The 24026-nt window shown below is 41.3% G+C and overlaps 1 protein-coding gene across 1 annotated transcript; it reads left to right on the top strand.

Moving 5' to 3' along the window:
- The first annotated feature begins 1175 nt into the window (after positions 1-1175).
- LOC112399726 (uncharacterized) lies at positions 1176-23796 on the top strand. The gene is made up of 7 exons (XM_024745074.1): positions 1176-1271; positions 14484-14557; positions 17305-17992; positions 18809-18945; positions 20036-20106; positions 21127-21282; positions 22286-23796. The coding sequence occupies exons 1-5, from the start codon at positions 1176-1178 to the stop codon at positions 20094-20096; spliced, it is 1056 nt and encodes a 351-aa protein (XP_024600842.1). The 3' UTR covers positions 20097-20106; positions 21127-21282; positions 22286-23796.
- Positions 23797-24026: the final 230 nt, after the last annotated feature.

The raw sequence follows: 24026 nt of genomic DNA, 5'->3' as shown, positions 1-24026 counted from the left end.
GTTTTAAATGGCAATACTTTCAACTTTACCCTGAAGGAACTACAAGCTAGTTGATTAACTTTGTGTGAAAATAAATCCATAGCAATAAGCACTGGAAAGAATTATATAAAGACTTAAGCCTGTGAACGTGTTAGAGTGGTGGGATATTCTCCCCCTAATTTGACAGATGCTGTGTGTGTGCCATAGATAAAAGTCAGGGACAAGTACAAGGTCTGAGTAACAACTTCTGCCTGGGCAGGCTCCAGTGTCTAGCTCACATCCACCTGAACTCTTTTTTTTTTTTTCTAAAGTTTCTTTATTTTTTTATTATTATTTTTTTAGCATCTTTACTGGAGTATAATTGCTTTACAATGGTGTATTAGTTTCTGCTTTATAACAAAGTGAATCAGTTATACATATACATATATCCCCAGATCTCTTCCCTCTTGCATCTCCTTCCCTCCCACCCTCCCTATCCCACCCCTCTAGGTGGTCACAAAGCACCTAGCTGATCTCCCTGTGCTATGCAGCTGCTTCCCGCTAGCTAGCTATTTTACGTTTGGTAGTGTATATATGTCCATGCCACTCTCACTTTGTCCCAGCTTACCCTTGCCCCGCCCCATGTCCTCAAGTGCATTCTCTAGTAGGTCTGTGTCTTTATTTCCATCTTGCCCCTAAGTTCTTCGTGACCATTTTTTTGTTTTTTTTTAGATTCCATATATATGTGTTAGCATACGGTATTTGTTTTTCTCTTCTGACTTACTTCACTCTGTACAACAGAGTCATGTACCAAAATGTTCATTGCAGCCCTATGTACAATAGCCAGGACATGGAAGCACCTGAACTCTTAAAAAGCAGTCCTGTGGACCGAAAGTAGGTGGCTCCACACTGTGACCACTCCCCTCAGGCTATGATGTCTATTTTGGCTCAAGACTCTGTGACACCAATTAACAAGATTCATTCTGTCCCAAAGTACAAAGCAAACTGTGCTCATTTGATTAGCCCAAACTCTGTAAAAGCCCTATGCTCAGTAACTCATAGTTGTGTCGGGTACTTAAGAGCTTTCAGCAGAGCCCAGGAATAGAAGCAGGGCTGCTGCGGGTTGAGTTCTCCCCCACTCCTTCCTGTGGGCGTCACACTGCTGAGGAAAAAATAAGGGAACAGCTGGAGGGAGGCAGGGCCCTTGGCAGCAGAGCATGGTGTCAGAACCCGATCTGGTGAAGCAGAGTGCCGTCGGTAGTTACATCAAGAGTGCCAGGTCCTTTCGAGCTGCCAGAAGAGGACGACTGTGGGTGGGTGGTTAGAACAAAGAGGCAGAGGAAAGAACACAAGCCAGTTTCCAAGGAGGGGTGGGAACTAAGCAATGGAGAAGATGCCCTCAGAGATGTGGCATGTTAGTGGCTATTTTATGTGTGTCTGTGGGGAGGTGAGGGGTCACAATCTGTGTTAAGTGAGTTACATATATAAGGTAAGGTTGTTGTGTGTGAGGACCTGATACTCAGTGATGAACTTCCAATGAAGCCAAGATGGGTTTTGTTCATGGACTCACTCTGACTCCACACAAGAAGTTTAGAGACATGTACAGGGCTCCTAGCATGTCTATGACAGCGCAGTCTTGACACAAGAAGTAACCCATTAGAACTGCAAGGCTCTTTTGTGATTTCTGGCCCAGAAGAGGGCTTCTTGCGTTACAAGGAGACACAATGTTAGAACCCCAGGAATCCACCAGGCTTGCCAAAGCAGACTAAGGAGTCCAATTTACCAGATATAACCCCTTGAAAATAACATGTCTAAATATGAGTGAGTGACCTCCTGGTAGGAGGAATGAAATATTAGTATTTGGTCTATTGATTTCTTATCTGTGGTGCACTTAATACAGATCTTGACCTTCCACGTAAAACTGCCTCCTGTCTCTGCAGACATCTTCCCCATGGCTCATTTCCCACCACTCCTTGGTGCATGTTTGATCCTTCTGCCTTTTTGTTCATCCCACCCACCTGCAGACCTTCCTTCTTGGCAGCCTAGTAACAAGCAATGGGTTCAAAAGAAATCAACTAGAAAACCTTGAAATAAGTGTTGATCACCATTTTATCTTACTAATCCCACCTCAGTCTGCTTGTTTATATCACTTTGATACATACAATATTAAATTATAAAGCTCTTTTCCATATTCTGCCCTGTGATTGTTTTCTACTTTTTTTAATCTCTGAATTTAGTCTCTTCTTATGCAGAAAAAAAAATTTCCTTAAAGGTGGTGGTGATTGTTTTATGATTTGGTATCCTATCTAATGCATAAGGGTTGAAGTGTGGATGATACAGATATATAGTGTTAATACCAAGTGTTTTTATTTCTTTACTTAGTACCTGAGACAGTACATGTGCAATTAGACCTTTAAAATCCTTTTGTTGATTTATTAGTTGCCTCTTAGGTGTTTTTGATTGTGAATCTCTCTTGGACAAGCTGTTTGACCTCTCTCAACATAGTTTTATTAACATGCTTTCCAGACCTAGATTTTTTTTTTAACATCTTTATTGGAGTATAATTGCTTTACGATGGTGTGTTAGTTTCTGCTGTATAACAAAGTGAATCAGCTATACATATACATACATCCCCATATCTCCCTCCCACCCTCCCTATCCCACCCCTCTAGGTGGTCACAGAGCACCGAGCTGATCTCCCTGTGCTATGCGGCTGCTTCCCACTAGCTATCTGTTTTACATTTGGTAGTGTATATATGTCCATGCCACTCTCTCACTTCGTCCCAGCTTACCAGACCTAGATTTTTATGATATAACAGTAAAGCCAACCCACTCTAAATCACTCCTTTATTATGTTTTTTTCCTAAAATTTTCTGGAATATAACAACAAAATATATTTGAGTGAAGAGTATTGACATTATTAAATCTGAAAATAATTCCAAATGACTCTCTGGACTTAAGAGTGTGTTCATCTTTGAAAACAATTCAGGAAACTCTACTTGTCTCTTCACGTTGTTGGAATTAAATTTGTGCACTTTGCAGAAAGTACTTTGTTCTAAATTGAAGAATGTAGTTGGGATCAAATTAGATAATGTATGCATAAGTGCCCTGTTAATTGGCTTATCGGTATATATCATTAGTATGGTTAATGATGATGGTAGTCATGGGACAGCCAAGAACACATTGAGGTACATTTAGAACTGGAGCCTCACTAGGTGTGGCTGTCACCCATGAGTTAACTAGACGACTGCGGGCTGCCAGTCTAGTGTTTCTCAAACTTTAATATGCATAAGAATCACCTGATGATATTGTTAAACTGCTGCTTCTGATTCAAAAGCCTGGAGTCAGGCCTGGGTGTCTTAATTTCTAAAAAGCTCCCAGGTGATGCCAACACTGCTGATCCACAGAAAACACTTCAAGCAGCAAGGTTCTAAGCCTTCATAAAAGTTGCTGATTAGAAAAGAAAAGAATATTTGGCAGGATAAAGCCAAGGACTGTGTTCTCTGGAGTGCAGACCACTTGTAATCCACTATCACAGAAAATTGATGAAAGCAGAGACAGAGAAAGAATCTTATCTTTGTATCCTATTTTGCCTTTGTTTTAAATTATTAATATCTTATTTTCAATTCAGTTGATCTCAAGAAACATTTACTGAGCAACTCTTAGGATAGTTGGGCTCAAATTACAGAACCTTTGTACCTGGCACCCCTAAACACACATGCACACACGCACACCCCTTGAAGCACCTGAATAATCCCAACTGAGTGTGAGGATGGAGGAGGGCGGGGTCGGGATGTAAGAAAATAAGCAGTCTAGGTTTCTTTTTTTTCCACACAGGCTCCGGACGCGCAGGCTCAGTGGCCATGGCTCACAGGCCCAGCCACTCCGCGGCATGTGGGATCTTCCCGGCATGAATCCGCGTCCCCTGCATCGGTAGGCAGACTCTCAACCACTGCGCCACCAGGGAAGCCCTAGGATATTTTTGATTACAGTCCCCCTAAAATCTTCTTGAAAAACTCTATTCCCCTAAAACATTTTAAATTGATATTAAAATTTTTCATTATAAATTTAAGTAGTAGTGAAGGATGTTGTTTATGGCATGCTGCAAATATCTATATTTTAAAATAAAGCTATCACTCTTCAGTAGAAATAAAAGCACCACAGTGATTTGAACCCATTGCCAGCCATTCAAAACTAATAAACAAGCTCCTCTCTGTCAGAAATTTCATATTGTCTCTTTTTCTCCAACTTCCATTTCTGTTCCACTTCTCCCGTAGATTTTTATCCTAATGTAATAGGCTTTTATGTCGAACACCTTTATTGGCATTCTTGTCACGCTTCTTCACCTCAAATATATATCCTATGAACATATATGTAAAACAATTTCTTTTGGGTTGACTTATTATAAATACCAGTAATATGCATTTGATTAGAACATCATAAATTATGAATTCTGATAACCAATTATTATATGACTACTGGTTGGCACTAATACCCCCAAACAATACACAGAGAGGGCATAAGGCAAGGCTTAATGGAAAGTCCTACATCTAAGAGTCAGCAGAAGAGCACACAGGATTTCCCAAGCTCTCCTCCCGCCGTGAGAGGTGGTTAGGCCTAGGAGCTCACTTATGTAAACCTAGGGCATTGAGAAGAGACAGGAAGCACTTGTTTAACTATGTAACAACAGCGGCTTCCTAGAGGTGGGATGACTTTCTTAGAAAAGAGTAGCAGTTGGAGCTTAGTGAGGCTGGTATCAGCAAGAAGCTGCCTCACCATGTTTTTGAGCTGGCCCGTTGCTAGGCTGCCTGATGTGGCAGGGAGACAGAGCCACTGAAGCCTTTCAGCAGATGAGGGTATGTTTCTTGTCACCGAAGAAGTAAAATTTATTGGAAATGTATCTCTTAATGAGATGGATGGGGGAGGATATGTTATGGTGCCTTGATGAAGGGAATTGTTTAAAGGATTATTCATTTGGCAAAGTACAGTATTAAGATTAAGGCTAGGTAAGAGATATGATTTTCTTGCTAAAATGGGAGGAAATTTGGAAAGAAGAGTATGAGAAGAGACCCTTGACATATTGATAAGTGAAAGAAGCCCATCTGAAAAGGCTACATGCTGTATGATTCCAACTATATGACATTCTGGAGAAGGCAAAACTGTGGAGACAGTAAAAAGATCAGTGGTTGCCAGGGAATAAGTGGGAGAGAGAGGAATAGACAGGCAGAGCACAGAGGATTTTTAGGGCAGTGAAACTATTCTGTATGATATTATAATGGTGGATACATGTCATTATACTTTGGTCAAAATCCATAGAATGTATACCACCAAGAGTGAACTCTAATGTAAACTATGGACTTTTGGGTGATAATATGTCACTGCAGATTCATCAGTTGTAACAAAGGTAGCACTCTGGGACTTCCCTGGTGGCGCAGTGGAGAAGACTCTGCGCTCCCAATGCAGGGGGCCCGGGTTCGATCCCTAGTCAGGGAACTAGATCCCACATGTCGCAACTAAGAGTTCACATGCCACAACTAAGAAGCCTGCCTGCCGCAGCTAAGACCCAGCACAACCAAGTAAATAAATAAATATAAAACCAAAAAAAACAAAGGTAGCACTCTTGTGGAGGATGTTGATAGTGGGGCAGGCTGCACGTGTGTAGAGGTAGAGGGTGTATGGAACAGTACTTTCTACTCAGTTTTTCTGTGTATCGGAAACTGCTCTAAAAAATAGTCTATTTTTAAAAAATAGAGGGAGAGAAAGAGAGAGACCCTTGGTGACTGGCATCTTCGTAGGCAAATGATTTTAGGAAAAAGTACATGGAAGTTGAAGATCTGTACATAAGCATAAAACTAACCATGCTTATGTGCCCTTTAGAAAGTCTTCATGTACCCTCAGGCATAATTGAAACCTAGTTTGAAGATTTGGTCTAAGGTTGTAGGAGAGTGAATAGATACAGAAATGTAGTAGGAAAAATGGGTTATTCATTGAACAAATGGTTTGGGGAAAACAGGGTAGTCATATGGAAAAAAAGGGTAGAATCACACCTCACCAAAAATTAAATTCTAGATGTATCAAAAATTTAAACATTAGAAAAAAACTATACCTAGAAAAATGGTACAGATGAACCTGTTTGCAGGGCAGAAATAGAGACACAGATGTAGAGAACAAACGTATGGACACCAAGGGGGGAAAGTGGCGGGGGGCTGGTGGTGGTGGGATGAATTGGGAGATTGGGATTGACATATATACACTAATATGTATAAAATGGATAACTAATAAGAACCTTCTAAATAAATAAATAAAATAAAATTCAAAAAAGTAAAAAAATAAAAGGCACTGTATAAAAAAAAGAAAACAACTATAAATGTAATAGCAGAAACATGATCTGGAGAGTGGTAGGTGTGATTAGTGAGGTAGGCAATGAATTCTACAGATGGTTTATGTTATCACAGATTGGCACTATCACTGCGGTGTTAACATCCTGACTTGTGAAATAATAATGAGAATGAGAGTTAACTTTTATTGGGCACTTACCATGTTCGGGCAATGTTCTAAGCTCTTTATATGTATTAGTACATTTAATATCCAATGTTGAGGATATGGTTTTATACCTCCATTTTACAGATGAGTCAATTAAGTCACAGAATTGAGGTCACATGCTGGTCAGGGAAGTCAAGCAGCCTGGCTCTAGGACCCAGGGACTTAATCACCGTACTCTACAATGAAGCAACGCTCAATTCTGTGTGCTTTTAAAACATGCTAGATATACAGATTAGTATTACATTTTGACAAAGTTGTATCTACAGCAATAAGTTTAAACAGCTTGTGCCTTTACTTTCCTTTAGAAAAGCTTTGGAAAAAGAGTGTTTCTCATTCAATAGTTCACCTACAAAACACAGGATTATTTTATCCCTTATATATTCCAGTAACTGGAGAGTGAAATTTTGACATCTTTGCAAGACTTATTTCACAATTTAATTTCATGGTGTTTAAAAAAAAATCACAGTGTGTAGACTAGTTTTAGAAACACACTGCCATCATGCATGAAATGTTTTACAAACATGATCATCAATAGTTTGATGGGCAAACAATTGTCCTTTAAATTAATACGCTGCTTGTGCTGATGTTGAGAGCAAATGTTGTCCCATTATTTCCGTGGCAGAGTAAACCTCGCTAGAAAAGCAGGAATACCAACTAGCGCACCAAATATACTAGCTTTATAATACTGTCATAAAATGATTATGGTGATGTTAAACACAATATAAAATAATGGACTGGCAACTGCTTGATAACAAAAACACTCAGTACTCTTTAGTACTAAATAATCTTTAAGATGAGCTCAATTTTTGTTCAAAATTGGATAAAAACTAATAAAGCCTTTTTCTTAGGGTGCTGGGGATTTGGAAAGCTTCATTTGTAAGCCTGTACAATGGAGTTTTACTCACTCTAATCTAAAAGAATAAAAAACAGTGCCTGCAATTGCATAGCATGAAGTCATGTCCTCAGCAGCCTACCTGGGAGGTCTTCTTAACACAGTAGTCTTTCCCCACATTCTTTCTTATTTGGAAATGATTTGGGCTTGATCAGAGAGGTTGAAGAGTTATGTGTACCATTTTTCTAGATTCCATATATATATGCGTTAATATACGATATTTGTTTTTCTTTTTCTGACTTACTTCACTCTGTATAACAGACTCTAGGTTCACCCACATCACTACGAGTGACCCAATTTCATTCCTTTTTATGGCAAGAAAAGTGGTACTGATGAATCTATTTGTAGGGCAGGAAAAGAGACGCAGATGTAGAGAACGGTCTTGTGGACATGGGGCAGGGGAAGGGGAGGATGGGATGAATTGACAGAGTAGCATGGACATATATACATTACCATGTGTAAAATAGATAACTAGTGGGAAGCTGCTGTATAGCACAGGGAGATCAGCTTGGTGTTCTGTGATGACCTAGAGGGGTGGGATGGGGGCGGGTGGGAGGGAGACTCAAGAGGGAGGGGATATGGGGATATATGTATACATACAGCTGATTCACTTTGTTCTACAGCAGAAACTAACACAACATTGTAAAGCAATTCTAACTCCAATAAAAAAAAAATTAGAGAAGATCCAGGAATGGACAATTGCTAATAATCAAATTGGTAGTGATAAAAGTTAAGCAAATATGATGAATCTTAATTTTGGGCTTTTTTACACTTTCAATTGAAAATGTAAAAAAACTCTTAATAATATTCTGATGTAAAGAAAATGTGAACAAATAATAAATCTAAATAACGTAAAAAAAAAAGAGTTATGTGTAATACTCAGGGGGAAATATCTTCTTGGCAACTGATAGGAGAATTCCTGTGGGCAGAAATTTCATTTAAAAGAGAATCTGATGAACCTACAGGTAGAAGCTAGCTCAGGTTGGCGCTCAGGGTTCCTGCCTAACAAAGAAAGCAAAGGAGGGAAAATAATAACTTTGGGGAAGAAAGGGTTAAAAGGAATGCACAGCTTAAGTTGCCCAAACAGCCAACCAGGCCTTTGGGAGCAACAGAAACGTCCAGCGCATATTTGTTAGCTCTGTGGTCTAAATTCTTCCTTCAGTAAGTTCTGTGTTGTTCAGTGATGCTCTGTAGCGTGATTTTCTCTTTTGAAGGAATCCATGTTGTACTGAGTCCTGCTTCATGATTTGCACATAGTGAAAAAGTGGTTGCTTTCAGGAGCCACTGATATGTTGGTTACATGTGAAAAACCCTGCTTCCTTAAAGTTAAAAAGAAAAATGTCATGCGGGTGGTGAGCAGTGGTTCACTAACCCCTTCTGTTAATGTGTCAGAGGCCCCTTCCCAGAGGAAACTGCTTTCCTGAAAGAAGGCGCTTTGGGTTCCAAGCCTACCCCATCATCGTGGCAGCTGGGAGCAATTCACCCAGATAATCTCACTCTTCTACCACTCCCTGGTTTTGGCAGTAAAAATGATAAGTCATTTGAATTTTGCAGCCAGAAGGGACATGGAGATAATTATGTTCAATCCCCTAATTTAGGAAGCAGAAGCATAGAGAAGTGAAAGACATGCCCAATGTTACATGGCTATGCTAGCATGGGATGGTTAGAACCCAGGCCTTTTGTTTCCCACCAGTGTTCTTTCCACAACAACAGAAAAGCTGAAGAAATGTGGAAAAGGAGGAGGAAAAATCATACTGGCAAGTATGACTAAGGCATCAGCCAAACGATGAAACTGATAAATGGCTGTTTTCTTCTTGCAACAGACTTTATTTTTCATCCAACGAAATACACAAGATAGATGAAAATATGAAGAACCAAAAAATATGTTGGTAGCAGGTGCTGAGTTTTGTGTAATGAGTTGTGTATTCGTCTCTCCTCATAGGTGAGAAACAGCTCAACCACCCGCTGGGGTGGGTGGAGAAGTAAAATTCTTGGTGGTGTCTAGTGACAATCAGAGCCCACCAGCTCAGCCATACACCACATGAAGAGATCATGATTAGGAAGGGCACACAGAAGAGCCAGGTGTGCCACAGCTGACAGGAATATGCGTTTTCATCAGATGTCACAAATCTTCATTTTCATTATCGGGTAACTGCGTCACTTAGCTCAACCAACGGTATCTGCAGCAGAGCAAAAGAAAACCTCATGACGGTATTAATATTCTAGTACCACCAGATTCACACACACCCTGAACATTCTCTTTTTACAGTGTTTCACAGGTCATAGAGAATGATAGGACGATCTCTATATTGCTGAAGTTATAATCCATAACTTCTGAATTCTTGAAAAGGTGCTTTAAATGTTGCTGTCTCCAGGATGCCAATCATCTTGGTGTTTAGGTACTCAGATCCCTTAAGTTAAAAGAAAGCATGTATGAGTGAAGCGATACAGAGGCTTTGCCTGTCCCAAGCCAGCAGCCTCCAGTCTGAAGTAACGATTTCCATGGCGAGGGTTAGAAGATTCCTTGGATTGATTCACAGCTGGTGCAAAAGCCAGAGGGAGGCCTGGTTAAGCAGTCATTTGTTGGCTGGTTTATGGTGATGGTTACAAAAGGAATATCCAGGTATATTTCCTAGTGGGGGCATTAGTCTCTCACCAAGAGTTTCTGTTGTAGATTCCAACCTGTATTTATGACAACGGGCCTGCTAATATGACATATCACAGGGGCAATAATACCAGGCCTATACCTTAAACACTGTGGAATTGGCCTCTCTAAATATAGAAAACCCTGAGGAGAAATATTTTTCACATAAACTAAATGGCAGTGTGACTTGTTGCATTAAAAATATTTAAACTCCTCAGGAAATATTGGGTTGGCTAAAAAGTTCTTCAGGAGGCATATGTATATGCCTTCCTATAACCTATAGTCAAAGTAGATTATTTAAATGTTTTAGATCATATGATATAGCTTTTTTTTACTCAAAATAAAACATATTTATAAGAGTGGTACATACATACAATGGCATATGTATTATTAGTCAAGGATCTCCAGAGAAACAGAATAGGACTTTGAGCTAGATATAGATACATACAATTTTTTTGATAGATGTGATAATTTGTTATAATGAATTGGCTCATGTAATTATGGTGGCTGAGAAGTTCCAATGTCCGCAGTCAGTGAGCTGGAAACCCAGAAGAGCTGAAGGTGTAGTTCCAGTTTGAAAAGCAGCAGCTCAAGGACAAAGGAGACCCAGTTTCAGTTCAAGGCTGAAGGCAGGGAAAAAAACTGATGTCCCAGCTTGAAGGCATTCCGGCCTCTTACTTGTGGGAGGGTCAGCCTTTTTTCAGTCTTCCAACTGATTGGATTGGTCCCACCCACACGAGGGAGGGCCACCTGCTTTTCTCAGTGTACTGATTCAAATGTGAATCTCATCGGAAACATCTTCACAGATACACCCAGAATAATGTCTGACCAGACGTCTGGACACCCTGTGGCCTGGTAAAGTTAATACATGAAATTAACCGTTACAGAATACTATTCATTTACAAAGAAAGGAAATTCTGACACATGTTGTAGTAGGGATGAACCTTGAGGAAATTATGTAAGTGAAATAAGCCAGTCACAAAAGGACAAATACTGTATGATTCCACTTACATAAGTTACCTAGAGGAGTCAATTTCAGAGAGTCAGAAAGTAGAGAATGGTGGTTGCCAGGAGCTGTGGGGAAAGGGAAATGGGGAGTCACTTTTTAATGGGTATAGAGTTTTAATTTTGCAAGATGAAAGAGTTCTAGAGATTGATGGTGGAGATGGTTGCACAACATTATGAGTGTATTTAATATCACTGACTGTACACTTAAATGGTTAAGATGGTAACTCTCATCTTTCACCACAATTAAAAATAAAAAGAGAAGGATTCTGGGAAGGTGGTGGATTAGAAAGCAGTAGGAATCTGTCTCCCCACCTAGACAACAGTTGTACTAGCAGAATCTGTCTGATAGAATATTTTGGAATTCTGGAGTCTATTGAAGGCTTGCAATTTCCAGGAGAAGTCTTGGATGTAAATTATGGCAACAGTGATCATGTGCTCTATGTAATTCTACTTTCCCTTTTGCTCCTGTAGCCCACGGGGCTATAATCTTGTGCTACTTTACCTTCTCCTTTTCCTCCTCCTACCCATTCAATAGCCTTGTAACCAATTCCCGGTATTAAATTTCCCTATTTTAAATACCTACAGTGGTTCTGTTTTCTTTTTTGGACACTGACTAATAATCCACTTCTTCAATTAGATTATGTCAATTTAGGTCATATGCCCCCTCCTGTACAAAAAAAAAATTGTCATATTCTCTAAATGACTTTTAGATCAACAGGGACCCACTTCCCCAAAAGAGATTCCCCTTAAGCTGAATGGGTTACATGGGAAAGAAGCAGATACCTGACTAGAGTCAGAATTCTATTGACAAGGAAGAAAGAGGGATGAGGTGCTTGGTAGGTAACCAGTGGTGTCCAAGGTCCCCCATCTAGCAAGAAATGAAGCCAAGATATGTGTCCAAGTCTATTGGACTCGAAATACAGCACTGTACGGTATAGTATAGGGTCAAGTATACTGAACTGGGACCCAAGTCTGTTCATTGCCAGTCTGAACTACAGTGTCTGCGTGTGCATGGAGGACAGCTTGGATCCCTAGATCTGGAAATGCAGGCCCTAGTTGTATCATTAGAGCTCACAAGTTGTCATTTCACTAAGGGAGCATGCGTGACAGAAAATTCTACTTTTTTCTAATTCCTTTTTCTCTTGGGGCAGTCCAGTTTCAGCCTCGTGTGTGTGTCCATGCTTCTGCAAGCCCACAGCTCTGATCATTATCAGCTGACACAGAAGCTTTGCAGACCTTCCTTTAGTGGTGACAGTTTCACCACTGTCATTATTAAAGTTGTGCTGAACAAAGGACGTATTGATCTCTATTGTGCTCAGACTTTTTATTTTGCTACATAGCATAATATTGATCAAGTCTAGGGTCAGCCACAGTCACATCGACTTTCTCCAATGTTCCTGCCAACTTACTGGAAAGAGTCTAAGTTAAAGAAGTAGTGTTTGGCCATTACCACATCTGTCACTTAACATTTTTCTTTTTTAATATTGGACAGACTTGGGTATCTTCTGTTGTGTTTTAAGACATTTGAAGCTAAGGGAAGCGTCTAGAATTACGGTGGTGGTTGTGTTGTCTCCATAGAATTGTTCTTAGTGGCGAATTCTGGATTTCAAAGGCTACCCACATAGGATGATCTCCCACATAGCCCTCAAATAGATTTCTTCCTTAGAGTTCCTTCCTTCCCGTCCATCCTTCCTTCCTTCCCTCCTTCTGACTCACTGGTATTTCTAAATGTTTCATCAGATTTAAGCAGCTTATCACATGCATTTTACTTATTTCCTGAAGCATATCTCATTTTCTAAGCATTGCATAACTGCCCAAGTTATGGGGCTTTTGGGGATGGGATGGGGAAAGAGGGGAGGGTGTGGAGAGCAAACCCTGTTGTTGGAATGTTACAATAACTGTTGATTAACTTTAGATGACTCCCTGAGGTAGAACTCACTTTTCTCTCCTACAGTAGTGAACATTCTCATAGATTTTCTAATTCTGATCTTGAGGGTTTTAGGGGTGATAAAATATATAAATCAGAGGCAATTCCAAGGAAGCCCAGTTTTTATCTCCTAGAAATGAACGTGGTGTTATATCTGTACTTGAAGCAGGAGCAAGGGAGAAGAGGTGTCAAAGGAACATGGGTATTTTGGAGCCATTAAGGGTTGCCAGGATCACTAGGACTGATTCAAGCCCTGACTAGCTACAGCATAGCTTCTTAGGGCCGGGAAACTTCCATAGAGTATGGACCTCATCCCCAGCACATGCATGGGTACTTTAAGAGACATCCCATCTAAGCAGAAACCTGTAACCCAATTTGTATGGTCCACAGTATCTGGAAAGGTATACAGTTACTTAAGGAGCCAGTGTTACTAATCATGGTCAGTAACACATTTTGAGGCCAGAGCATGGTACAAAGTCTTTTTCTCATTTCTTTTGGATTCATTTCAGGCCAAATTGAATCAGCCTCAGGAAGGTACCTGGAAATCTCTTTTTTCTCTAGTCTCCTACTCTTATCCCTGCCCTTGTGTTGGGGAAGCTGCTTCCAACTAGCAGGTACCCCCAACAGGTAGGTTCCATCCTGGGATCTTGGCAGATTTTTAGTCCTTCCTGAGTGTCTTCTTGGGGCTCTGGGCTCTTTAGAGAAGCACACTCACAGGACAACCTCTTCTACTGCTACTATTAATCACTTCCCATAGATAGCTTTGATGCTTGTTATGATAAAAGACTCCCCTCCGTTTTAGAGGTGAGGGTGGGAGGACAAAGCAGGCAAAGGGAAGGAGAGCCCTATCCTGCTACACACCATGGATGTCCACATGCTGGGGCAAGGAGCAGGTGTTCTGAGACTCGTGAGAAGGGGACTGAGGAGTGGGAAGTCTGCCTCTGAGTGGTGGATGAGGCTTTCTGTGTTAAGTGAAAGTACAAGTGGGGTCCACTCTATGGGCAGTGGTATAGGACTGCAGTGACACAGCCTCCCTTCACCTTACCAATGTGTGCACCACGGCTTTCTTTTTAGATAATGGAACTGTAGCACTCTTACCTACAGCGAGTGTCCTTTCTGGCTTTTAAAATTCTTGGATTTTCTTCACATGGATTTCCATGTAGTATGCATATTTAGGCTGAGAAAGGTGGTGTCTTATTCCTGTGGAGTCATTTGTGATAATATAAACTGAAATTCAGACCATCTTATGAGATATATAAAAATGACCAGAGGCAAAAAGCATTGGGAGCATCTAATAAATGTAATAAGTTATTTTGTGGCAGCAATATTATTTTAAGTACAAACTCTATTTAGAGTGAATATGAAGATTTATTAGTTAATATTTATAAATCCATTTAAGCTGCTCAGATAAATGGATAATCTAAATAGTTATGGTTACGCAGGCTGAAATGGGTTTGAGTTTGGTGACATAAAATCCTCATTTCTTGGCCTCTTTCTCCTGCGTTCTGCAGGGATACACTGTCTCATTTGAAGCTTTGACCTTCAAGGTTTCAAAGGAAGGAGCCGAGATGCACATAAGTAGAAGGTATGTGTCTCTTGAAATTTGTTTCTTTCAAGTTTGATGCTCAAAAGAAAAAAAAATGTCATTAATTTGGCAGTCATGCGTAAGAAAAGAGCACTTTCCTCTGTGAAGTAATATATCATAAGGGTTGAGAATGCAAGCTGCCACTTGCTAGCTGTGTGGTCTTGGGCAGGTCACTTAACCTCTCTGTGCTTCAGTGTCCATCCTTGAATGGCTTGGATATCTGGATGGCAATGTGCCAAGTGGCATATGCCTTTTCTACCAAACACCTTGTTGATTACGAGCACTTAACATATGCAAAGTAAGTCATGCTTTCTCTATCAGGCAGTATTCTCATCTGCAACCTGCTGTTAACCACCATGCTTTGCTGCAATAAGGAGATTTACTGGAAAGCCAGGGGAAGTTCACAGAATAGAAAAGAGGCAGTTTGGGAAAAGGGCAGGAGTCAAGGATGCCACGGAAGCAGCAGCAAGAGCGACTGCTTGCTCATCACTCCGGGGACTGGTCTGGCATGGGAGCTCCTCTGCCACCCAGATGCATCTGGCATGGCTCTTCCCACCCTCCCCCCTGCACTGTATCAGGAGTGGGTAAAAGATATCTCTGACCCCCTTGGTTTCCATAACGGGAGGTGGCAATGGAAAGCAGGCACTGGGATCTGTCCTCTTGCCAAGATTACATACAATGGAAAATTCTACCGGTAGGAATATGTGGTGCCTAGAGTGGAGGTGTATAGATTCTGGGTAGTCAGAAAAATCACAGATCTCTGCTTTAACTTGTGTAAGACTTCAAATTTTCCTCAGTAACTCTGTGAGCAGTGATATGCTGGTATGTGTTTAACAACTGGCTCTCTGGCCATGATTTGTAGCACTTGTACATTTCCACAGGGCAAATACCCCTACTGTGGCCAATTTCATGATACTACATGACATCTGAGCACCGTTGGAAATACACAGTAACATACTACTGTATAACATTTCAGCCATACAGCTACAACAGATGTAAATAATCTCAAGTGCATAGATGATAGTAAAATATGGTGAGACAATGAGGAAGAGATGAGTTTTGAGTATTTATTACCTTTGTTAACATAATTTAATTGTAAGTTTATACGATTTAATTTTTAATCATAACTGTATTTAGCAAATGGCTTGCAGAATGTTTGAGAGAAAAACTTTGAGCCAGTTCCAGCATACCACTGCCCATGAGGTGGATCAATAATGTTATTGAGAGAGAGAGATTGAGAGATTCCTTACACAGTAGGATGTTTGGTGGAGAGGCCTAGGACCTGGGAATTTTGCACAGCAGTCTTATAACACTGGGGACCCTCAGTAAAAGAATAATAATAGTGCCTGGCATTTACTTAGGAAAACACATTCTTACTCAACATCCCATTCATTTTTGATCCTCACAACAAATCCAAGGAAAAGGTAAGCAAGGTGTGTTACAGGTGAGGGGACGGAGAGTCAGAGAGCTGAAGTGACCACTGACACGTGTAGCTGAGACTAGAATTGGGTCCTTGAGACTTCCAGTTCACAGCTTTTTCCATACCATCCTGCTTCTTTGAACCCCCTGCCATCACTGGGAGAGCCATTTATTATAAGCAGCGCATTAAATAATCTGGGATGTGTATGTCAGGCCTTATTCCCCAAATTCATTCCAGGGGCCTCTCCTGTATCTTCACAAATAAAGAATGAAATAAAGTTGGAGGCTCACAGAGTGGGCAATGATAACCTATTGCGTTAGCATCTTTGATAGTCAGACCCCAAGATGGCCACCAATGATCCTTACCCCCTGGTATTCATGTCCTTGGACCCCTGCACTGAAGAGGGCTGGCCTTGTGGCCAGCAGGATACTGCAGGAGTGATGGTATATGACTTCTGAAGCCAGCCGTAAATGGCACTGCAGCTTCTGCCTTGTTCTTTTGGATCACTGGGGGAAGTGCTCTCAGCTCTTGTGCTCTGGGGGAAGTCAGCAGAGGGTTGTGCAGACACCCAAGCAGCCCTGTGGAGAAGCCCACATTGGAAGGAACTGGGGCCTCCCACCGACAACCGGCACTACTTGCCCCCCATGTAAGTGAGCCACCTTGGAAGTGGATTCTCCAGCTCCAGACAAGCTTTCAGACGACAGCCACCTTGGCTAATACCTGGCTGAACCACATAAGAAACCCCAAGTCAAAATCACCCACCTAAGTGCTCCCAAAGGATTGACCCACAGAAACTGAGAGATGACCAATGTTTATGTTGTTTTAAGCCACTTAGTTTTTGGGTAATTTGTTACACAGCAAGAGTTCAACTGGATTTCTTTCAGAGCTGCACCATATGGGCTGTGGGTGATCTTAATCCACTACAGAGAGGTGTTAGGGGCTTAAGCGAGCACTTTAAGTAAATGGTTGTGTTGTTTCTGTTTTCCCCCTAAGAAATTGAACTCTAAGTCAACATTGGTGGGCTTTGTACAATATAACTTGAAATGCATTTTCTCTTTAATGCTTTTCTAAATAAATCTAATACTTCTCTAACACTTTTTTTCCTATTGTTACCCACAAAAATGTGCACTCTATACTGAGTGCACCTGCAACTCTGAAGAGCAAGGCAGCTTGACCTGGCATTCACTCAGGCGCCCTTAAGTCATCCCACAGCCCTTCAGACCCCACCTTCACTGTCCCCTTTGATACTTTTGGGTCTCTGGGCCATGGCATCGCCTGCCCTTTGGGAAAGCCTGAACAAGGGAAAATAATGAAGCTAATTACTTAGGAAGGGAGGGGGCAAGAGACCCCACTGGACGCTGCGGCTGGAGACCTTAAGATCATTGCAGAACACCAGCCCTAACACCGTCCGGGAGGCTGAGCCTAGAAAAATCAGCTCGCGTTCCCAAGAGCTCAGGAGAGGATCACAGCGTAGACAGGCTGTCGTGCCTACCGGGAGGGTGGGAGCCGGGATCACCCCAGCTCCTTGGCGCGTTTCCTCCGAGCTGGAGGAGGCCGAGGGTGGACCACGGAGCCGTTGCCCAAGGCGAGGCGCCCGAGCGCCGGCGCGGGGAGACCGGAGGTGGGACGCGACAGGCTGCGTCTTGCAGGCCAGAGGCAACCGGTGCGGAGCGCGCACGGCCCCTGAGAGCCGGCGCCTTCAGCATGGAGTGGGAGCTCAACTTTCTGCTCTACCTGGCGCTCTTTTTCTTTCTGCTCTTCTTACTTTTCCTCCTGCTCTTCGTAGTCATCAAGCAGCTGAAGAACTCCGTGGCCAGCACTGCCGGGGCGCTCCAGCCCGGGCGCCTCTCGCTGCACCGGGAGCCTTGGGGTTTCTCCCACGAGCAGGGGGTGTGACCGGCGCCGCGCGGACACTGGCAGGAGGGCATGGAGCTGTTCGGGCACCGAGCTGGGTCTCGTCCTCGATTCTCTGGCCGCCCGGGTTCGAGGGTCAGGCTCGGCTGCCTCGCTGGCAGGTCCGTTTGGAGGTGGGAGGGGTTGGCAAAGGGGCGAGTTTCTCCGCTCCTCCGGGAGGCTAGGGGTTCGCGGCGCGCGGGGATGTCAGGGACGGCGGGTGTCTGGGGTCTGGGCTGGTGCTGTGCTCTTAGGGAGGGACCCTAAGCTTTTCCGGGGCGGGGAAAGATGCAGAAAAGAGAGAAGTTTAGCTTTTGGAGCCAGAATGGCTTTGAGACCCTGCAAGCTCTTCTTCCAGTCCAACTGCAATTTATCTTGTACCCAAGGGGTACAACACTAAATTATTCAGATAACTCAGTCCAGCCGCTTCCAAACAAAATCGAATGTCATCCTAACCTTTGGGACAGGAGGCAGGAAGAAACAGGGCGCACTCGAAGTATTCCAAACACTGCTTTAAGTATCTTTGTGCTTCGGAGATGCTAAATGGGATTCAACTCGCGGTGCCAAGGAGCGAGGACTCAGGGACCCATTTTTTTATGGGGAATCTCCACTTCCCCTTGATCCCTACTCCTGTTCTAGACGCCAACCCCGTAGGAGCCCGCGGATTGCCGCGGCGTTAGGTTTAGATTCTGAAACAGCAGGAGGGTGAGCGTTAGAGTGGGAGCCATTGGGACAGTCCTTGGAGTTGCCATGGAGGGCTGGAGAAAGGTGGCAGTTTAAGCATTGTAGGGCTACGGGAAAAGGACAGGAAGAATGTAGGCTGTCCTACGTGATTCGAACATCTTCGGGAAGATTGACGGGCACGAGTAAACTGCTCACCAGTGTGCCCTAAGTACGCTCGGGGCAATGTTAGTCTGGGAAATAACTTCATCTTCCAGATGCTTTTTCCTCGGTTTATGCCGTCTCAAGTTCTGGAGCCGAGCTGCTGCTCTGGGCTGGGGTGTGGAGGACCGCGGATGCAGTTACAGCCGGGTAACCGGGCTGGAAACACCAGAGATGGACGTTTTCTGCGACGGTAAGTAGGGACCACCCTTGGTTTCACTTTGTCCCTGGGTAAACTTTTGAAGACCCAGGGCCTTTAAAAAGTGAGAGCTTAGGATGGAGGAAATGGGTGCAATGAAATAAAGGGCTCTCTCCCACTCAGAACCAGTGAGCTTCTACTGGAACCAAGGAGCCAAACTGATTCCTAACCTAGTACAGTGTCTAGGTAGAGGATCATAATAATTAGAATGGGATGTGAGAAGTGATTGCAATTTTAATAAATATGCTCTTTTGGAAAACAGTGTGCAGGGGTTCTTGAAGTTGAAATATGTAATGCAGATGCAATTTGTCTTCAGTAAGGGAAGATTTGGGTTCAGTCATGTTTAGGATAAGATAAGCTGTCCCTGCTGTGACTGTAACACGGAAAACATTTATTAATTTTAGGCACAAAGACAGACCATGTAGAAAGGCTAAAAACAATGAAACAATAAGTGTTGCCTAAGTTGATAATATGAAAGTGAAGTGGAAGACAATTATTTTAATAATTCGAGAGAAGAAAAAATGGTCTCACTGTGTGAATATTTATGGGGGAAGTTTTGGCCTGACACATTCAGATAATTTCCTGCTTTCCTAGAATAGAACTGTTGTTAATGAAGTGAGTAGTTTATTTTAAATATAATGTCATAAGCAAGTTCAAATACATATGTGTATATACATATATACACGCATATATGTGTGTATATACATATATGTGCATATATACACACATATGTATATAGGCATATATGTACACACATATATATATACACGTACACACACCTCTCTTTATTGGAGGTATAATGAGACTCGATTTGAATTCCCAGTTTGAATCTCAGAATCCACTGCAGTGATTCTAAATTGTACTTTGCACAGTAGTTCTCTAATTGGTTGACACCTCTGCAGTGACATGTAGTTATACAATTGTATGGTACATGTGGACTTTGAAGATGAGTGTGGGAGTAATTAATAAACAATAATAGTTTACAAGGATGGAAAACAATCCCTTCATACTTTATAAATAACCAGAATGCAAATTGTTTTAACCACCTGCTTGTCTTGATTTTATAATCCTTTATTCTTCCTAGCAGTGCCACTGGTGTCCAGAGGTTTAAATCACCCCTGACTCTTCTAGACAGGAGACTATAGAGAACTCAGGGTGAGTAGTTTGCTGCCATCCCAGTATTAAGCCAATCTCTTTGCTGGTTCTACTGACTGCGTTTCCTACGAAAAGAGTGGTTGCCTTTTTCTCTTGTGGCCAGTGCCATTTTATAACCTCCTCAGAATCTGATTCATTAACTACTAAGTTCCCATTTATCCAGGCAAAAATGAATATTTATTCCTATTACCCAATCTCTGCCTGGAACTTGGCCCTAAAATCTGGGAATTAAGGACTCTCACAAGTTCTCTCAGAACTTGCTGCTGTTGACCTCCTGCTTTGCCCTTGCTTTGTTAGAGATCTTGCTTTTGAAACTTTGACATCTCTACATGAGCTGCCCTGTTCCATTCATTTATTCAATCATCATTTTTAAGAACCCAACATAGATCGATCTCTCACATTAGAACTACTTTTGAACTCAAATTTTGTGCTACCTGTATGCAATTTTAATCTAGTGCTCTGACACCCACAGTGGCCTAGGTGCCAGGCTTGTACACGCTGGCTGCTCTATCCACCACACCCTGGTGCTGACAATCACTCCACCAAGTCTGTTTTTGAAGACAGTGTACATATGAGCTAGGCATTAAAACATTTTGAAAAGTCAGGAACATTTAAGATAACTGCTCATTATATAAGTGTAACTTGATTATAGAAAATTGCTGTGTTTTATTTTCAATATAAGGTTTTTAGTGACTCTTCAGCAACATTAGAAACGGAGTTGAATTTCTTACATTATATGGAAATGGGCCATAATTCAATTGTTACATAATATTAGTATTCTGTTTCAACTGTTCTTATTTCATTGTTGTTTCTAAATTTCAGCTGTTTAAAAAGACTTCAAATCTTATTAGGATAATCTCGATTGTTTCACTGATTTCCAAACTTGTAAGTGCAATGAATCTGCAGTTCTACTTGGAAAGATAATCATTTTAAGTTGAATGAGAATGACATCACAATCATACCTGTGAAATCTAAAATGTCTAATAAAGTAGATTCCTATGTCTGAACTTCAATTTTAAGGCACAGCTGTGGATGCAGGACTGATGCCATCTGGTGCGATTCCACAGAATAGAGAGAAAATTTACCCAGGGTGTGCCATGCACTGGCTTTTCTGGGAATGACAAGGTGCCAGGATTTGTTTTTGGTTCACTTGCAGGGGTGGAAACTTGGAACTAGGTGAGTAAAAAATATGCAATATTCTATTTTTAGCTTGACATTTCATGTTTCCAATTTTGTCTATAGTTTCAAAATAAGTGCAATAGAGTTAAAAAATTTTAATGGCCAAAATTCTAAACATTGTAAATGGTTAAACCATTTTGGATAGTGGGAAATGATTATTTTTTCTAATTCATACCTACTAATATAGAGACTTTTAGAATACTAATGTAGTACATAGAAAGTACTTGCAGAATACTGTACTCTGTTTTTATTTTTATGGCTGAGGTACTTGTGCTTATTTAAGCTAAATCCACAATTTAAACTCTGGGACCATTAGGAAATCACTGTCAGCTGTCTGTGTCACATAAAGGGAAAATTAAACATTGAGTTGTAGATCTTTGATGTTGATTTTTTGTTTGTTTGAATCAGTGAAATCAATTCTCAATTCTCCATTTTTTTACTTTGTCTACACAAAATAAAGTTATAGATGAAATAATGATCTGAATAATTACCTGAGTAGTTAGCATTTTACCATATAAGAACTTGAGTAAGCAGAAGGGCAAACCTGTGTTTAGAGAGTACTGAGAACATAAAAGACACTCAGAAAAAAACTTCCTGATGGATTAAGCTAAAACCCCTCTTATTTGCCTTAATAGCAGCTATTTTACACAGTAATCCTGATTATTTCCTCCACCCACCTTTGGTCTGTTTAGGCACTGGTGGGTTCAAGATATACTTTTGTTTTATTAATATGATTCCATGAAGTTTCTTGAACTTGAATATGTACAGATTCTTCAGGCAAGATATTTTTTACTTTCAGATAAAAATTTTCTTATTGGGAATCAAGGTGGATTGCTATCTTGAAATTACTGGACTGAACAGTGGCATTAACAAAGTAGGGGTTTCGTTTTGTTCTCATGTAACAAGGAGGTTGAGGGTCGGCTAGTACTGGTGTTGGTTCAGCAGCTCACAGATGTCAGCATCAAGGTGGCCCCTGAGGTTCCCATGGCTTTTCCCGTAGGTTCCAAGACGGTTGTTACAGTTCCCCTCAAGAAGATGGAGGAAACCCAAAGGGAAAACAGAGCATGCCAGTTTGAGTCCACTTCCGTTTAAAGAGCTTTCGGCAGCCCAGCAACTTTTGCTTACATCTCATTGGCCAGACTGTGTCATTGGCTCCTGCTATGTCTTAAGATTGGCTGAGAAAGGTAGTTTTTGTAGCTGGACATATAACTGCCTTCAACAAAAATCTGAATTCTCTTGATAAGGAAGAAGATAATGGTGGATCTTGGGTGAACAACTTGTAGTCTGTGCCCTGGATACAAAATACAGTAGTAAAGAAGCATAATGCTTGAAACATATCAAAACTGTAGCTCCTTCACAACTGGCAACTCCAAGCAACACTGCTGTGCTCCGAGAGAGTGAGTAGAGTGAAGACGTGTTAGGTTTTCTCATGAAACACTTACCAGGACTGCCCTTCTCTCTCAGCCCTTGCCCCTATCAGGCTTTTCTAGAGGAAGATGCTGGGAAGCTGCACGCTGTCTTGGAGGACATCATCTCTTCATGGAGGTTTGAAATGGGATAAGGAACGTTCTACCTTGCTACTTCCACATCTGCTTCATTTATCTCTTCTCTGATTTTCCTGACAAATTTTTGGTGGAATCTAGTTGTGTATTTGATCCCCATAAAAGGATCATTTCTTTCATGCACAGAGGAGGGTAATCTATGTGAAGAAAGGCTACTTTACTCCCTTCTGTGACTCCACCACCAATCTAGGAATATCCTGGAAGAACTGCTTCTCAGAGCTGTTTCCATAAGCAGCCTACATCCTGGCTAAGCAAAGGGAGAAGAAACACTTCCCACATCCAGGGCTGTCCAAAAGAACTTTCTGTGATGACAGAAATGTTCTATATTTGAACTGTCTTATATGGTAGCCACTAGCCACATGTGGTTGGCAAACACTTGAAATGTGGCTACTGTGATTGAGGAGGTAAATTTTAATTTTACTTACTTTTAAATAATTTAAATGTAAATAGCCACATGTGGCCAGTGTCTATTGTGCTGTAGAGCATAGTACATACCTTTCTCTTTCCTGTGTTTTAGAACTTGCTGGGTGTGTGTATGGGGAAGGGGGTGGTTAGAGTCACCACGTAAGTCACATGCTTGGTGTTCCATGGTCTTCACTGTTCCACCTTGCCATTGAACTTGTCTCTCAGAGGAAAAGGAAACATGGTATTTTGGAACTAAATTCAAGATGTTAACTTGACATTTACACATTGAACATATGTATAAGTGGAATGGTCTCCTGGGAACAGATCCTGTGATTGATTTTAGTAATAAATGATGATGGGAAAGGGGTAGTGCTGGTCATTTAACATTCCTAGTGAACATTATGTGTTCCTAGTCAAAGTCAGCAGAGATTATTTTATTCTGTTGTGTAATTCATTCTGTGTTACTTTATTTTTTTAATATTGTGGCTGCTAAATGATACTTCATGTCTGTTTTTCAAAATACTTTGTGGTTTATACTTTTAAAAGGCTGTGAAATAAAAAAATAATTATATGTAACTCAGCTTGGTGTGTGTGTGAATTATTATTACCCATACTTTTTGAAGAGTTAATTAGGATGAGGTAAATGGATGGAAGGAAATATTTATTTTTGTATCAGATTTTCTTTATAATGGGCATGTTTATATGCCAATTAACGTTATTTTTTAAAGATTTAAATGATTCTTTCATTGTATACAGAGTTTGGGTAAAATATGA

Source organism: Neophocaena asiaeorientalis, unplaced genomic scaffold (genome assembly GCF_003031525.2).
Source record: "Neophocaena asiaeorientalis asiaeorientalis breed wild unplaced genomic scaffold, Neophocaena_asiaeorientalis_V1.1 scaffold65, whole genome shotgun sequence".
In the NCBI taxonomy this organism is placed as follows: Eukaryota; Metazoa; Chordata; class Mammalia; order Artiodactyla; family Phocoenidae; genus Neophocaena; species Neophocaena asiaeorientalis.
Note: the sequence above shows the minus strand (reverse complement) of the source record. Positions and strands in the feature narration are given on the sequence as shown.